This window comes from Trachurus trachurus (assembly GCF_905171665.1).
Source record: "Trachurus trachurus genome assembly, chromosome: 1".
NCBI classification, from domain to species: domain Eukaryota; kingdom Metazoa; phylum Chordata; class Actinopteri; order Carangiformes; family Carangidae; genus Trachurus; species Trachurus trachurus.
In genome coordinates this window covers 28,961,392-28,979,752 of record NC_139891.1, presented here as the reverse complement: position 1 = coordinate 28,979,752, position 18,361 = coordinate 28,961,392, and the positions used below count along the sequence as shown (strand labels likewise).

Here is an 18,361-nt window from a genome sequence, read left to right as displayed (position 1 = left end):
TGGTTCGAGTGCTGGTTCGGAGCCAGAGCCTGACTAGCACCGGTTCTTTGCTTTTCCACCGCTTAAAAACCGGTTATTGGTCCTTAAAACTGGTCCCAAGCACCAACTCCTTGCTGGTCTAGAGCTAAGAACCGGGGGCTGGCCACTGGCAGCGGGGTTACATGAGCAACAGGACCAGTGTGAAGATATACAGACACGTTATCGATGCCATTATAAGTTAGTTTATCTACAGTGTATAGTCGATGTAAACACAGTTGAAGCTAGCTAGCTGAGCTACATGCTGTGGCTAACAACAGCTAACGCTCGTATTAAACATAGCACCGTCACAACGTAGTCGCCGCCGGCGGATCGCGGCGATTGCAACGAAGACGGCTTCCTGTTTTCTTTTATTTGTCAGCCGGGTTTAATCAGAGAATGATCACTAATTATACAGACGTCGGGTCAGGTCTTCAACACCCACGGGTCGGACCAGGTTTTAATTTCCAGGTCCGTTAACTGTAGACAGCAGCAGCAAAGACAGCAGCAGCTGCTGTATGGGGAGTGTGGCACTGACTGACGTTAGCTCCTTAGCAGTGGAAAAAGCACAGAAAACTGAGATATTCTACGGCGAATAACAAATAAACAAACAGAATATTGCAACGGATGAGTAGATATTCTATTTTAAATAAGTGATAATGCTGTGAGGTTGTAGTGTGAAGTGATCGAGCCACATTGTTGGACGGCACCCATAGACAGTACATTATCACTGAGCCCTTTCTGCCGTCCGTCATGGTGTCGCCTCTCGCGTCACGTTCTAATTGTGACGTAGCTGCAAGGGGTCAATAGTAAATTTGCCCCTTTTCTACTTCTCTCATTAAATCTCTTTACTTGATAAACAACAAAAAAGCAATACATTTCTAAGTAATTATGAAAAGTTTTTCCCTGAAACCTCTGACTAACTTTTTTGTGTATAACTACCTTGTCCTGTTTTTTTTTATTCCTCATACTTGTTTTATCCATCTTTTATTTACTTATTTATTTATTTACTTACCTTTTTATTATTATTATTATTGTTATCTTCACTATTTATATTAAGACCTCTTATTCAATATATATTTTGTAATTTACTCCATCATTGTACTGTCCTTTCATGTTTGATGTGCTGTTCTTCATTACCTTGTTGGTTTTGTACATGCAATATTTGCTAATAAAGAAAAAAAAAATAGCTATGGTGCAACCATTGAAGAATATATTTTACATGGGTACAACACTATGAAGTGATCACAGGAAGATTGTTTATTATAATAGAAGTAGCTATAGATGAAATAAAACCAGATTAGACATTATTATAACCTACAGAACCAGAAGAACTGTATTAATATCTAAAGAAATTGATGTGCCAGAGATTGCTTCCCAGAGAGGAAAATAAAATGCACTTGTATTAAAGCAGAAGTAAGCGATCCGGTTAGCAGCCTCCGCCCTCGTCCCTACGTCACCACCTGCTCGCGCATCCCTTGGCTGCACACACAGAGAAGGACCGCCCCTTTATGCCGTTCTCTCTCCTCATTGGATAAAGGTTGTAGGATACAAGGAAAGTTTTCTCCTCGGCTACAGCAGAGCAGATCTGACAGACCCGTGTTTCAGACCAAACACTCTATATAAGTGATTGCCGTTGGAAGATATATAACTATTTAAGACTTATATTAACATAAACATTCCGCTTACTTCTGCTTCAATACAAGATGAATTAAATATTGCACATGATATGATTAACAAAAGCAGTCCACATAATAATGAATAATAATTATAATATTCCACATGCTAATGAGAGTGTGATATTGCACATGACATAATAACTTACAATAGTATTGCATGTAAGAATGATTATACAGTAACCTATATTGAACATGACATTAAAAAGGGTCAATGTCCTTATGTGTCGCTTGACCTTCCCACTGAAGGGACAGGAAAGACTTCCTGGATACAGAACCATACAGGACAAAACAGATGATTTGTTCCAGGTTTTAAACATGTTGACGAACAATTATGTTATTTGCCTTTTCCCTCAGGGGTTAAACCGGGATTTGTATCTGGGAGGTTTTAACAATCTACACAGTGTGAATATGCAGTTTTCAAGAGGAGGGCGGCACCTCTTAGAAACACTTTAAAGATAATAATGCCACTCGTCACCAAATAGGGTCATGGGGCTTTTATAAAAACACTGCCGTCATGTTTTTAAAACCATGACCGTTTGCCTCCATTTAAAGAAAATAAAAAATACATCAGGGCACCAGGACACAGCTCCAGGCCGGATGCACAGGCATTTCCTCTGGAAGTGCTTTCACTCTTCAGATGTGTGATCCTGCTGTTAAAACGGCCATGACAATCTGTCACAGTGAGCAAATCTGTTTTTATCAATTTGCTGAAGTCCTGAAAGTGTCACACCGTGAAAAAAAGGCTGAGATATTCTCATGGTTTAACTCTTGATTATGACCAAAATAAAGACTTGTTGATTTCAGTTATATAGGCTACGGGATGTACAAACTGTAACTGGGTGTCACTGCATTTATGATGGGTTTTGATTTCATCTACTATGACAGCAATTCATTATCACTATACTATTTTCAACACTATGATAAAATACACAGATTTATTCCTGATGATCTCTTGTTGTCCTCTCCTTACCTCCAAATCTCTTCACGTAAGGGGAAGAGTGGGAGGAAGAGGAGGAGAAGGAAAGAGGCAGTTAAACTTGTTTTGGGGGGGACGTAATCAGTAGCTCCATCCTGATTCGCCCAAGCACTGGAGTTTCCCCTCAAAGCCTCAGAGATTCACAATTCTAACAAAATCAAGCTAATAACAACAAAATCTCACAAACAGGACAATTTATGAACTATTTACTATTTCCAGTTCAGATTATTACACACATTTTCTCATTTTACCACAATAAAACTTGGCCAAGTGTGTCTGAAAAAACTTTTTATTTATGCAATGGTACAAGGTCAGATTCTTACACTGGATGAGTGAAATCTAGGGCCAGACTGTTAATTTTAACACTTTAAGTTAAATAGTATACAGAAGGTAAAAGGAAGATCATGACTTTAACATAATGGTGCATCATTTAACATTGTGCTGTACAACTTTAATCACTGTTAATAGACAGTAGGATATCTTGTTCAATGCAACAGCTTTACATTAAATACCAATGAAAGAGCCAGAGAAAGCTTATCTTTACAAAAGTTACAGTGTAAGGCTCATCACCATTATACAGCATATATGAGTTTGGTTCCTCTTTTTACTGTCACTCACCTAACACTACATACAGTATAGTACAAAATTACACTCTCTCACACACACACACACACACACACACACACACACCTACACATGCATGAAGCGAAAGCGGAAATGGATAACTGTGAGGTCAAGCTCAAGCTTTCAGTGGTTGAGTTACGACTGGGAAGTTCATATGAGACGTGGGTTTTCACACCGACACCCTTACATGAAGCACATCTCTTAATAGCTCTACGGTGTGTTTTGTAGTAACATGACTAAAATAAAATCATGAGAAACAGTTAAACAGCATGTTCACGTCAAAGAATCGCACAATACTAGTATATTAGCTCGTATGTCATTTCCCATTTCTGTTAGTAAATGACATCTCTTTATCAAACAATCTACAGTGTTTTAACAGAGAAATTTTAATCATTCTCTTTTCACAGATATAAAAACTGGGTCTTACAAATCATTACAAATGATGTGCAAGAGCAATAAAAATACACATTCATCAACCCCCTACAGTACCAGACTCATCATTCAAACTTCAAGCATGTTGATATTTACATTTTTTTCTTACTCAGTTCCCATGAAAATACCAGAACAGTGAGTAAACCTTACTCAAGGTGAGATTAACCAGAAGGCGACACGCTGTGGGGCCTCAGAGCATCAGGGCCCAGACACCTCTCCTTTAATACATCAGTCTGAGGCCTTAAAACCTAAGTTTAACCATGAGGAACAGTATGTGTTAAACGTGACACACAGAGACTGCTGCCGGGGTCAGGCTAAACACAGCTATGGCTGACTCTAAACTGAAGCTTCTGCAAACACACCTGTTGGGTTTGCTGTGTGCACAAGTTGAAAGTTCCCCCTCTCATTGGGCATCAGCAGAGAAATGTTGGTGAGAGAGATATCATTTAACATCAGTCAATTGCCAGATGTTGATGGAGTTGGTGTTCGGCATCATAAACGTTGCAGTTGAACACAGAACAACTGGTCCAGTGCAGGCTGTCTGAACACATTTCCTATACTTTCCCACAGACTTAATCTTAGATAGGAAGAGCAACGTGTCCATTCCCTTTGCCCAAACAAATAACCTCCTTTATCGTCAGATTGTACTGTCCCTTATGGCTTTTTTTGTAGCGGTAGCTTAGTACTGCTATGACGATGATAATCACAATCAAAGCAATTATCCCAATAATGATGTATACGAGGATGTTGGCTGCAGAAAAATCAGAAGAGAGAATATTAGACGTCAGACCAATGTCACAAATACCAGAGCAGCCACAATGAACTTCTTTTTCTGTTTTTACACAAACTATTTTACTACTACTACTATTAATTTTAACAATAACGAACTTCAAACTCACCTTTGACATTCACATTATACGTCACAGTGTCATTCCCCTCGCTGTTGCTGACTGTGCAGGTGTACTCCCCTCCTTGCGCAGTAGTCACAGAATCAATAATTAAAACTCTGTTGTTCATAGGGGAGGAGTGTGTGTTAGGTGGTGAGCTCCAGGAGTATGAGGGTTGAGGGTTTCCCACAGCCGAACAGTTCAGCTCCAGACGCTCTCCCTCTGCGATGGTGATATTATTTTGTGTTGGCACCTCAGCCCGGGGCTTATCTGTGTGTTTATGGAGGGAGGGAGAAACACAATGTGTCATGACGGCTTTTCTGTACTATATTCTGTTATAATTACATACTACCTTTTCTAATTGTCTTGACTTGACCAAACTAGATTTCTTCCTGTGTAGTTATTGATATGATCTTACTGAGTTAAGAGCGACTGCTCAGTTAAAGATAAAGTTGAGCTAATATCAGTATGTTAGCATGCTATTCTTAGCATTAAAAACACATATGGGTGCGCTCAAGTTGTACCCGCAAATCTGGAACGACCCCTGAAATCCAATCTCCAACTCGGAAAGTCGGAAGAATCCCTGAAGCCCCGACATAAGAATTCAAGATGGCTGCCACTCACTTAAACAATTGCTGGCACTCTGCAGTTTTACTGTTCATTTTATTTATCTCGTAAAAGCGTTGAAGTCAACCATGTACATAGCCTGCTGTTCGTATCCCTGATCATTTTCCTACGCTGTTTGTACGTGTAAAACAGCCTGGAGTTGTCAAAATAGTATTGCTATCAATCATCATTACATACTTTACATATTACATATACTACTACAACTACTAATTTTAACGATAACAAACTTCAAACTCACATTTGACATCCACATTATACGTCACAGTGTCCTTCCCCATGCTGTTGCTGACTGTGCAGGTGTACTCCCCTCCTTGCTCAGTAGTCACAGAATCAATAATGAAAACTCTGTTGTTCATAGGGGAGGAGTTTGGTTGTGGTGAGCTCCAGGAGTATGAGGGTGGAGGGTTTCCCTCAGCCGAACAGTTCAGCTCCAGACGCTCTCCCTCTGCGATGGCGGTACTATTTTGTGTTAGTACCACAGGCTTATCTGTGTGTTTATGGAGGGAGGGAGAAACACAATGTGTCATGATGGCAACATGGAAAAACTTACGGAAAATCAAATCTTATCCATCATTGTGAACGAGCAGAGCTGGAAAGTACCACATTTTCTTTCACCACAGCACTTTCAGTTTCTGCTGCAACATGCTGTTTTGCTTCTCCACATCATTTAAGAATAACATGTTTCACTTTCTATTCTCTTACCCTTTTGACCTTCTATATATTTTGCAGATCAATGTTTTATACAGAAAGCATATGGTAATTTTACGTCATTAAACTGGGAGTGGGCATGTTACAAGTCAGTATTTGTTAGGGTTAAAGTTTAACTAGATTTTTTTTTTTTTTAATTTCCATTTTACCATTGCTCCTCTTATGTAATTTAGCCTCAATTTCTCTCACACACTGACTGTGGACACAAACTCCGGCAATTCCTTTGCCAGGAAGTCGACACCAAACACCTGACTGACCTTTGTGTGTAGCGTCTATACAATATTATCATGGATAAATCAACCTAAACCTCACAGGAAGAATCACCATGGTTACAATGAAGCAGTCATTGTTTATACAACCAAAGCAGATGTTTCTTGTACTTTCCCATGGATAGTAGGGTTTAGTTTTTTATTACTTAGGTATATGACCTGTGAACATTTAGGTACTTTTTTTTTTTTTTTTACCATAGATGCAGTCGAGTGGGATTTTTTGCTGGTATGTGGCTTATCTGTGCTATATTCTGTTATAAAAAAATCTATTGTATTTTGAACTACTTTTTCTAATTGTCTTGACTTGACCAAACTAGATTTCTTTCTGTGTAGTCATTGATATGATCTTAAGAGCGACTGCAAGTGGCTCAGTTAAAGTTAAAGTTGAGCTAAACACTAATATCAGTATGTTAGCATACTGGGGTTAGGGTTAGCATTAAAAACACATATGGGTGCGCTCCAGTTGTACCCGCAAATCTGGAACGACCCCTGAAATCCAATCTCCAACTCGGAAAGTTGGAAGAATCCCTGAAGCCCCGACATAAGAATTCAAGATGGCTGACACTCACTTAAACATTTGCTGGCACTCTTCAGTTTTACTGTTCATTATATTTCTCTTCTAAAAGCATACATGGTTAAAGTCAACCATGTGCATAGCCTGCTGTTTGTATCCCTGACCATTTTCCTACGCTGTTTAAAACAGTCTGGAGTTATCAAAATAGTATTGCTGTCAATCATCATTACATACATGTTTTAAATTGTTAGCATTGAAATCCAACAAATTGTTGTATTTTCGTTTTGTTATATTAATCAGCCATTTTTCCGACTTCTGTGTTAGTTAGCACTCAACTCGGAGGAGATGTCTTTCCAAGCTCCAAGTTTGGACTTCTAATGTAAATGGAACAGACCAATTAACTGCAAAGGCTGATGGGAATGTGTAAATGAACTAATGTTGACCTCATGACCTCGTTGGATTGGACTGCTGTGTATCATTCAATTCATCCTGATGCAAAATTTTGTGGCAATCCATCCATTAGCTGTCACAGAGATATTTCGGATGTGTTTGTAATTTAACCAATCATCCACATACACACCCAGCAGATGTGGTTATTTTTGCAGCTATATATTTGACCACCTGACACATCTGGGATAGCCTATAGTCTATATTTTACTATTAGCTCTACTGTTGGTCTCTTAAAAGGTTTTAAGCTGATAAATGCTCCTATACAGTATGTTCACTTGCTTCTGCTGCCCTTGTTGTGGTCCAGATAATCACAACAACAATGATACAAAGGCTATAAATGCTATAAATGAAAAATGAAATATACCCGGCAATAACCTTCTTGTCTATGTAAAAATAGGATTTGGGCAGCTTTAAGTGAATCACATGATACTCCAATGATCACTCCAATAGAAGCCAGATAATGATGATGATGATGAAAGTGTTGTCAGACTCACAGAGCACAGAAACATTAGCTGGATGTGATGACACCACTGGAGGGGGCTGTGGTCCCAGTTCCAGTTTGGCCTCACACCAGAACTGGACTCCATCGTCGTCTTTAGTGGTGGTGATGTGATGATAGAAGGTCTCACTGACTGGTTTCTCTCCTCTCTGAGTGGACTGTAGTTGAGTCAGCAGTGTTTGTCCTCTGTAGAAGGTCACAGTCAGGTCTTTAATAGGAGCGACGTCCTGTACTTCACACTGCAGAGTGTAGTTACGATTCTCAATCATCGGTCCAGTGTGACTACCGAAGCTGAAGGAGACCTTGTCTGGAGGCTCTGTGGAGACAAACAGAGATGTAAGAGACAGAAATACAAAGACCAGCTGGGTGTGAATCCTGATCACTGTATATGAAAGAACAAATAAAGGAAAGAATCACTGGTGCGTGAGTGTGGATGTTATTCAACAGTGAGTTAACTTACGGTACACAGTTATGGACAGGTTGGTAACAGCCTGGTGGTTAGAGTCATCAGTATAGTAGCAGAAGGCATTTGTGCTCCATTCAGTCATCTTCTCAACTTCCCACAGAATTGTGTTTCCGATTTTTATTGTATTTCCCAATGATTTTTCAAATTCATAAACTGCGTATTCACAGTTTTCACACACGGAGCACGAGGCAGAGAATGGGTCACCATGCTTCACCACCAGTCTGGTTGGAGTGATCACAGGGGCATCTGTACAGTCTGGATCTGTAAAAAAGATATTAGAGGATGTGATTTTAAACAGTCTCGTGTAAACTTAGCGACCACATTCCTCATGAATGGGTGATGGGTGAAAAAAAAAAGTTTTGCTGAAACATCTAGATCTGTGATGTATCAGATAAATAAATAACAGATCTATGGACATTTCTCACTCTGACGATGCTTTTAGTGCCGTAAGAGACGTATTTACAGTTCATACGCAATATCGTTTATTGTGACAGTGTCTGATGTGAGACGGAGCTCAGCTCTGGTGAGTCCGGCCAGATGTTATAGGTGAGCCTGTAGATGACGCTGGCCATTGGCAACACGTTTGCTGTTACAGGTTACTGTACACAACGCTACGCTGCACGACACACAACGTGCTAGTCTCATCATACCACAACAGCAGGTAGAGAGAGCTGTGTGTGTGTGTGTGTGTCTACACCTGCTCTCTGGTCACTGAGAGACAGACGCACTGAAACAGTCAGACAAAGTGAGAAATGTATTTGTGTAGGCTATCTGCTACATCACAGACAGATGTGTGTTGCCCCCGAAGCCCACCCCCCACCCCTGGGCATCTAACTGTGAGTGTGAGTGAGTAACCGTGTTCAGCAAGTAGGCTAACTGTGTGATTGTGAGTAATTATGTACTTAAATGTATTTCAACATTTAGATTGCAAGTGATTGTTCGAAAAACAAATTCATTGTCATAGTCTGTGGACTCCTAATAGCTTGGCCACCCTCTGGCCACCCCAAGGATAAAAGTCTAGCTCCGCCACTGGGCAGACTTTTTTGTAAACCTGCTCCGACCGGAGCCAGAGGGGCAAACCACCTCTTCACGGGGAGACAGCGAGCCGCTGTAGCCGAGCATCAGGCATCAGACCCGGCCGGACCAAAGCTGAGCTCCGTCTCACATCAGACCGCAGCTACTGTCACAATAAACGATATCACGTATGACAGACAGACGCGCTGAGACGTCTTTAACGGCACTAAATGCATCGTAAGTGTGATAAATGTCCATAGATCTGTTATTTAGGCCTATTTATCTGCTTTTATCACAGACAGACAAACAGTCAGTGCGGGATCTCGAGAAACTTCATCTTTTGTCCCTAAGGGGCTCGGTAAAAATGAGAAAAATGTTTATAGCCTATATTAATTATAGGCTAGGTTACAAGTGTATTCACCAGTGATTAACAGTTCAAACGATCCACTCACTATCACACAGTTTTTAGACTGAATGAATTTCCCTTTCGGGCTAAAGTAGCCTAATTCTTATTCGTAATCTTACTGTGATTTAAATAGCATAATCCAAATTTACTAAATCGATACAATGTATCTCATAAGAAAGTAAAAAGTCTCCATGTGGCTCTCTCTGATAAAACTCAACTGAACATTAAGTTGTGATGGGTATGGATCCAAGGCGCAGCCTGTAGTGTGTGAAAAATCTGAGACCGTAACAGATGCGGAAAACTCACCACAGCTGGAAACGTGGAAGTCGTGTAGGAAATTCGCCAAAGAAACAATCAGGAACAACTTAGACAAAAACATTGTGTCCATTTTACGATGATGTTTCAGCAAACAGGAGACAGGAGCGCGTGAGCCCAGGGACGGTCAGAGAAAGAGTCTGAAATTGAAAGTAAAAGCTCAATGAAATAGTCCGGCGCTGCGGGCGGGAGCGGGGCTCGGGGGTGACTCACGTGAATTTCCAACGGCCGAGTCAGGACATAGAAAGAGAGAGAGTGAGAAAATTGATACAGTTACTGGGAAATCCCGGTAAACTACTGCCTGAAACTCCAGAACAGTTTTTTAGGGGCTGTCCTGTAAATGATGTCATATTTATTGTAAATCCCTGTGCTCAGTGATAGAGGCAGTGGACGGCTTATGACACACTAAAATACAGATGTAAACAGATGTATGGGTTTGTTATGGCTTGTGGAGACACAATGACAGTGTAATAAAACACATAGTCATAATATGATAATTCATAAATAGGCTGTTCATAAGCTGTTTTAGATACAACCTACACTGTATTATGTAGGCTACAGGCCACTTCAAAAATGACTGTTTATTAATAGGCTGCCTGTGTGGCTGTATCCGTTTGTCGCTGGCCATTATCCAACCATCTCCCCTGTTCTGGCAGTGAGTTATTTCCATCCAGCGACCATGTCATGTGATTTCTGTGAAACGTTGATTTTTACAATAAAGAGGGAAAGACTGTATGGGATTCAACCATCGTCACAGAGACACAGACAGGTTCTCAGGTGAGCTGTGATGTCATAGATACAGACAGGTGAGCTGTGATGTCACAGAGACAGACAGGTGAGCTGTGATGTCATAGATCCTGCCACAACCTCAGGAGTTGAATGAAAACCAAGAATATTGTTTCTAACATTGTTGACTTTGGCTGCGTCTTCATCATCATATCGGAGCCAAAATATACTTTGATTGTTTCTTTTCGTATGAACTCACGTCACTGCGTTGATGACGCCTTAACAGAGATTTGAAAGTGGGTTCACAGGCAGCAGATTGTTGTTTCACACAGGACCTACAGGGTTGTTGTTGTTTTTTTTACATGTTGTTCTTCTTATTATACCTTTACTTGGGTTTACAAAAGTTCTTACAAATTCTTATCAGTAAACAAACATTCAGTTCAAGTAAACCTCCGCCCCTCAGACTCAGGCCACACATGCCTGTGGATGAGTGTGAAGAACTGCACGGACCATTTTGGCAGCCTGACAAAAATGTCTGCACCAGAAAAAAAAAGAAAAAAGAAAAAGCAACCTGACACCCCAGTAGTAGTGACCTCATGTGACCTCAAAGGACAGCGTCTCTCTCCCTCTCTCTCTGTGTCTCTCTCAACACAACAGGACTTCATGAATGTAAGACAGAGGGACCTCATCGGTAAATGTGTCTCGATACTTCCCCACCATTGTCTCCGCTCTAGAGTAGCAGGTCTAGATAGTGGCCTACTTTTTCAAGCAGCTATGTGAAAAACTCAGTCACTGTGAGTGGTCTGGCACCAGGCGTTCCCTATCTCCTTCCTGAGATTCCTGTTTCCTCCCGGGTTGGACCATGGAAAGATCTTAGGCTGAACTTCAGAAACCACTACCTGCCCCTCCCACTCCAGCTCTTAGCCAGAGGAAGCCAGCCCTCCGTATCAGATGGTATTTGGTATTTTAATGGCAGTTGGTGAAAGTAAAAGAGCAACAAAAGTGAAGTCTGACTTTCACCAAAAATGAAAATCGCTGCGTTTCCCCAGCTGTATGTCAGCGATTAAACACATCTGAACCACTCCTCTGCTTTATACTGTATGTCACACTTACATAGTAGCCTATATTAAAAATAAAAAACACCCCTATGCCTTGCTTTCATTTAGTTATGGATAGAAAACACAGCATCCAATGGTGAAACATGTCAAAAATGATGAGTTTGGCCTTTTTTGTTGATTTGTATTCTGAGCCTGAAGTTGACGTAATTAGGTTCATTCCAGTCAAAAGTAAATTACTTTATTTGTGCAGGAGGAAGTCTGACACACAACATGACTCAGACGACGGTGTTCAGCACATTTTGTGTCCTATGGAAACACTTAATGTTGTTATCTATTCTGGCCTGACTGTTTTTTTTCTTTCTGTGCTCTTGCTTTGTCTGGTTCTGGCAAATGTTTTCTTCACTGGGTCTCTGAGGTTGTCCTGACCTTCCTCACATGGGATCCATTTGTTTTTTGTTTTTGCCGCATCCAAAGAGCATTCTCTACACTTGACACGCTGATTTACACACACAAGTGTTTATTTTTCTTGTGCTGTACTGTAGTAGTTGTACTAAAATATGTTTTTCCAGTGCAACTTTGTGTGATCTGATCTCCCTTATTGTCTCACTCACTGAGCCAGGGTGTGGCAGTCATTCACAAAAACAACGTTGAAGTCAGTGCCAAAAAATGTAGGGCCTGCTTATTTCTGTGAATATGTTTTCTTTTTAAAAGGTCTCCATAGAAAACCAAAAACAGAAGTCACACTGACGTGAATACCCTTTTAGTTTTAGGAAGTTAAAGTCAGATGACATCTAAGTGTCAGAGGGGGGACTTCAATGGAAATATTGCCCAACTTCAACTTCAGGAAACCACATGCTCTTCAACAGCTACATGTGTGATTGTCAAGCGCGTATCACTGGCGAGGTCACAGGGGTCGATTCAGACACTGAGGTCACGCTGTTTAGTCATTTGTCCTGACGTCGTCCCGAATTTAAAGGGAACGTTGTGATTTCTAACTCTATCTCTGTTTTGTTGTCTTTAGAGACCGACTTAAAAGTTCCTTCACAGGCGCCATTGTATTGATTTTTACAAAGAAATAAACTGTGAGTAATACCTTAACTCATCTCAGCGGGTCAGTTCTCATTTCTGCTGAGAAGTCCTACATCCTCTCTGCTCTCCACTTTCCAGACCCGAGAAGTTTCCACTGTAAATATAGAAATATATCACTTATTTGTTCACAAACATATCTGCTACAACTTGAGCTAAACTGTCATTTCGGACCGAGTTCTGTCCTCTGCAGTTCTTTGTATTCCCCTACATTTGCATATTTGAGTAATAACATTCAGACTGTCTTACTCTTTAATTTGCCTTTGGATTTCCTGTCTTCTACTTCTAGGTTTTCTTTTACATGGACGGATGTTGAGTAACCACAAAGAGATATAAAAGTGACTGAAAAACAAAAAAAGAAGAAGTTGTTAAATGAGCACATAACAAAACAACACAATGCATGTGATAGCACAAAGAGACAAAACACACAAAGAAATTAAAAGTGACCAAAAAAAGAAAAAGAAAAAACACAATGGAAATAAAGACATGTGAAACCAGCAGAACAGGATGCAAAGTGGTTAAAAATAAACATAAAACACCAAGTGTGTCAGTGTGGGTGGCTTGCTCCTACCTGTATGTAGCAGGTTTGGGCGGACTTTCACACATGTACACTACCCACTGTCCATGAGCTCATTGTTTCATACACATGCAACACCTGCGTATAGAATTACTCCCCAAGTCCTGAACAGTTTTTACGTTTTCACCTCCTACACCAAAATAAAGTACCAGTGACTTACCGGTTCTTTATTTTGGTGTAGGAGGTGAAAATAGCTTGTCACAATGTAGCTACCACACGTCGTCTTTAATTCCTTAATAAGATCACCAGCATGTGTGACTATGGGCGTTAACATGGTTCAGCGCCTCTTCTTCAGTGGTCGTCTGAAAAAAGGCACAGTGGTTAGAGTGGAAACTGTTGACGCTTTTTACAAAACTTTGTCAAACAGAGGTAATGAGGTGAATCATCGTTTGTGTATTGACAAGAGAAATAAAGGAAATCACTTACACTGTATGTGCAGCCAGGCCGAACAACCGTGGCAAGAGCAAAATCCTGTTTATTCCCTGACCTGCATGGGAATTGTTCAGCAGTTCAATGAAAGGAAACGCTTATAGCGAAATATGAAAGTGTACACCAGTTATTCTTTGATTGTAATCTCAACTCCAGAGTTTAACAATTCAATATTTATTCAAATGTTCAGTTTATACTGGTACTGACTGCGGGTGTAGAAGAACATGAACAGGATGAAACGTAGATGAATACTTATTACATCAGTATGAATGATAGATACATATTTAACACAAAAAACCACAAATATTATTAACACGTTAGTGGAAAACAATTAAAGTAGCCTATACATAACTGGTTATCAAACCTCAGTCCATTCTGAGTAAACATTGAAAATATACATTATCAACTCTTTCCCATTACCTGATTTAAAAAAAGACACCTGTGTAACTTAAATAAACTATGACACTGTACATTAATTCTTAATTCTTACTTTTTATCAGGCTAAAACTTAATTCTTACTTTTTATCAGGCTAAAACTTTTGGCTATTCATCTCCACCACTACGACTATCACTAGTACCACCACCTCTGGTACTACTTCTACTACTAACTGTTAGAATAGCCAATATGTGAACGTTTATAAGGTGAAAATACCATACAGGTTGCTAGAAAAAAAGAAAAGCATAAACAAACACAAAAGAACATAGGTAGAAAAGCAAAAGTGATCATTTCAAATGCTGCTGACTTAGTTGATTACATTTTGTCTACCACCATCTAGTGGTAAAATGTTAGTATTACACCAGAAGAATAATTTTTGCATTACTATAAGCTGCCGGCCGTATCACTATCACATCTTTTTTGAATACTGGTTGGCATTGAGTAGGCTACATATTAAATATAAAAAATAATCTCTCTCGCTTTAGAAATATGAACTGAAATATAACTATATCACACCACACAGCATCAAATAGATGAGTTAAACCTAAACTTAATGAAGCCGTAGATGGCGATGATGGAGACAATCAGCACAACCAGTCCTCCAAGGATCATCATCACGAGCGAGTCGCTGGACAATGGCGAGTAGACGTCTGAGCTTACTGAGGGACTGAGCTGTGATGACACCACTGGAGAGGGCTGTGGTCCTTCAGGTCCCAGGTCCAGTTTGGCCTCACACCAGTACAGGACTCTGTCGTCGTCTTTAGTGGAGGTGATGTGATGATAGAAGGTCTCACTGACTGGTTTCTCTCCTGTCTGGGTTGACTGTAGCTGAATGAGTGGTGTTCGTCTTCTGTAGAAAGTCACAACGAGGACTTCAACAGGAACAACGTCCTGTACTTCACACTGCAGAGTGTAGTTACGATTCTCAAACATCGGTCCAGTGTGACTACTGAAGCTGAAGGAGACCTTGTCTGGAGGCTCTGTGGAGACAAACAGAGATGTAAGAGACAGAAATACAAAGATCAGCTGGGTGTGAATCCTGATCTGTGTATGAAAGAACAAATAAAGGAAAGACTCACTAGTGTGTGAGTGTGTAAATCTAAGTGGATTTTATTTAGCAGTACGGACTTGTATACTCATACAGAGATCTACGGTCATCCAGTGAGTTGTTGCTGGATGTACCTAGATCAAAATTGAAGGCCAAGGGGCAATCGTGCCTTCTCTCTCTCTGTGGCTGCTCCCAAACTCTGGAACAGCTTTATGCGGGATCCATGGAGAGGTTTAATAAGTGTGCTTTAAAAACACATCTTTTCTCCTTGGCCTTTGGATCCACAGGGACTTCGCCTAGTTTTGTTCAAAATGTCTATGTGCATTTTAACATAATCTTGCACTGTTGTTAATGACTACTGTAGCCGTGCACGTATGCATGTGTATATAGTATGTGCGCATATGTGCATGTGCTACATGCATTTGTGTGAGTATGTGTGATGGTATGCATGTTTTCTTGTACATGCATTCTTTTTGTTTTTGTCTCTGCTCTGTAAAGCACTTTGGATGACTGTTACAGGTCTTTTTAACTGTGCTATATAAATAAAAGTGAACTTGAACTTACTGTACACAGTTATGATCAGGTCTGTGCAACACTCGTCACCAGAAGCTTCAGTATAGATGCACGTGACTTGTGGCCGCCACTCAGTCATCTTCTCAACCTCCCAAAACATTCTGCTTCCAATTAGTGCCGTCTTTCCAAATTCACTGAACAAATCAAATCCATTGTCTGCACAAGTTGGACACACGGAGCACGAGGCAGAGACTGGGTCGCCATACTTCACCACCGGCCTGGGTGGAGTGAACATAGGGGGATCTGCACAGTCTGGATCTGTAAGAAAGACATTATTATGGGATGTGATTTGAAACAGTCTGGTGTAAAATGTTAAACATTCAGGAAACTGATTGTTTAGTAACATACAATAAACATTTGAAATGTCTACTCTGCTATGGAAAAGAAGATAATACGCTTTTATTTTGTTTCGTTTTTATCTATGATGTTGTGAATTTTCTTGATGACTAACTAAATGACTTACTTATTGTATTTACAGTAACTAATATGAAAATATGATGTATGCTGTTTCTGTTCTGGGGCTTGACTTTTAACTAATTAATCAATGTGTTGAACAAGTGAACATAGTATGTAATAATGAAAAAATTAACGCCCTCTGGGATAAATAGAGGTTCCATTTCATCCTATGTGGTGTGTCCATTATGTGAAGTATGTATGTACTATACAACTACTTACTAGACCTACATGGTAAAGAACCACATCTGACAAGCAAGGCCACTATGGGACTATGGGCTACGCATTAATGTTACTTGATCTGATAAAATACAAATGCTGGCATCAGTTGGAGGAAAAACTTACCACAACTGGTCACATAGAAGTTGTGCAGAAAATTCACCAAAGAAACAACCAAAATGATTTTGAAGAAAAACATTGTTCTTGGTTTGAGCTGTTGACAAACAGGGTGCAAGAAAAGTAAAGTCCCAAGTGTGAAATTATTGCCTGAACAGGCTCCAATGTGCTGCAACTATGATACTGAACAAAACCTTTTGATCACGTGCATCACTACGTCGACAGTAATGTGTGGATCATTTTGTCCTCACCACAAACAGAAATTGTGGGTATGGGGCAGCGAGGTACGAGTACATTTAAGAAAAATTAAAACATGTTCTTAAAGTGTTTGTAACAATTATGATGCAAAAAGATGCCTTTTGAATGTTAAAATAATTTCACCCGCCCCTATCTCTCAGTGGTTTGATCCACTGGCTGTTATCTTACTTCCACACACCAAGCCTGGTACAAGTGATGGGGACTCATATTAAAACCGTTTAATAAAGGGAACGAAGAGTAACATGAAGGTATGGAGGACCAGGAGTGTCACCCACCAGAAAAATATCAAAGCATTTCCTTAATTACATATTTTAACGGATAATAGTTATTATAAATAGAATTTGAGAATCAACTATTAATCTGTCTATGAATAGTTGACATTTTAAAATGGATATGGACACAATATATCTGTCAATCTACAATTAAATATCAGAATTTGAAAAAAATATTTGACAAGACATTTAAAAAATGAGAATAATTAACTAAATCTGCTTTTCAGTTTATATTTCCTTTCCCTATTCCCTATAAATTTGCTTGGTTATTTAGCCCCTCCATTTAAACTGGCCATACTGTAGGATTTTATAAATCGAACAAGCATGTTTCTTTATTACAGTTTTCCTCTGTGTACATTAAAAGTCATTAGTCTCACTGTGATTAAATTATTCTGTCTTTTCATGAGCTAAACAATGACAGTGCACATATATTTATATTGTTATTAGGAATAAACTGGAAACTTTAAATACATATTTTCTTTGTTTCTTTCTCCTCGTAGAGTTTGGAAATATTTTGTTGAAATTCACAAAAATAACTTAGTTGTACTGTAACAGGGTAATACACAAACAACTATACACAAAAATCTTTGTCACTTTAACTGAATGCAATACTAGAGATATATAGAAGATATGTCCATATATGAACCTGCCATCACGTGTGGCTGTTCAGAACGGCTATAGACACTTTGGATCTCAGACACATGGTTATATCTGTTTGTTTTAATGCAACACGACACACAGAAAGTCCATTAATGGCAACGACACAACATTTATTTAAAGTTTTCAAACAGTGTTCTTATCCATGCTGACACTGTGGCTCTGGATGTTCAATACTTTAGTCAAGACTAAAACATTTCAACAACTATTTTACAGAGTGTCATTCGCTCTCCCACTCTGGCCGATGATGTCACCCACTGTAGCCCGAACGCAATACACACCCATTATAATCTCAAAATCTCTCCAAAAGTGATCATGATCATTGAACATTGATAGATCAAAAACTATAAAACCTAATGAAACGTGGAAAACCATATCAATAGTTGAAACCTGTGTCCACATTTTAAAGTTTAAATTTTAGTCTCTAGATGAAAGTATGCTGGAGCAGTACATGTTCAAAAAAGTCCAGGAATTTGTCATTTCTTTGGGGTTAGCACACTGATCCTGATCTAGCTACCTGTATTTTTTTGTTTTTCTTTTAGCCATAATTCACCTGGGTGCTCTCAAAACT

General features: G+C 39.6%; 1 protein-coding gene across 2 annotated transcripts; it reads right to left on the bottom strand.

Moving 5' to 3' along the window:
* Window positions 1-3,324: 3,324 nt before the first annotated feature.
* Window positions 3,325-16,739, bottom strand: LOC310986217 (cell adhesion molecule 3-like). 2 transcript variants are annotated; one of them, XM_083972046.1, is made up of 5 exons: window positions 16,613-16,739; window positions 8,141-8,407; window positions 7,676-7,996; window positions 5,479-5,727; window positions 3,325-4,477 (listed from the first exon to the last, which is right to left on the bottom strand). In XM_083972046.1, exons 1-5 carry the CDS (start codon window positions 16,683-16,685, stop codon window positions 4,305-4,307), a joined length of 1,083 nt encoding a protein of 360 aa, XP_083828172.1. In that variant the 5' UTR covers window positions 16,686-16,739; the 3' UTR covers window positions 3,325-4,304. The 2 variants fall into 2 exon arrangements, with proteins under 2 accessions (XP_083828172.1, XP_083828171.1); XM_083972045.1 differs by lacking the exon at window positions 16,613-16,739 and adding an exon at window positions 9,873-10,527.
* Between the last annotated feature and the right edge of the window lie 1,622 nt (window positions 16,740-18,361).

Bases quoted from the DNA above. Each gene is read 5' to 3' on its own strand.
- LOC310986217 (XM_083972045.1), bottom strand. From the start codon at position 9,954: ATGGACACAATGTTTTTGTCTAAGTTGTTCCTGATTGTTTCTTTGGCG. The intron at 8,408-9,872 runs GTGAGTTTTCCG...TCTTTTTTACAG, and splicing joins CTTCCACGTTTCCAGCTGTG to ATCCAGACTGTACAGATGCC. The intron at 7,997-8,140 runs GTAAGTTAACTC...TTGTCTCCACAG, and splicing joins CCTGTCCATAACTGTGTACC to AGCCTCCAGACAAGGTCTCC.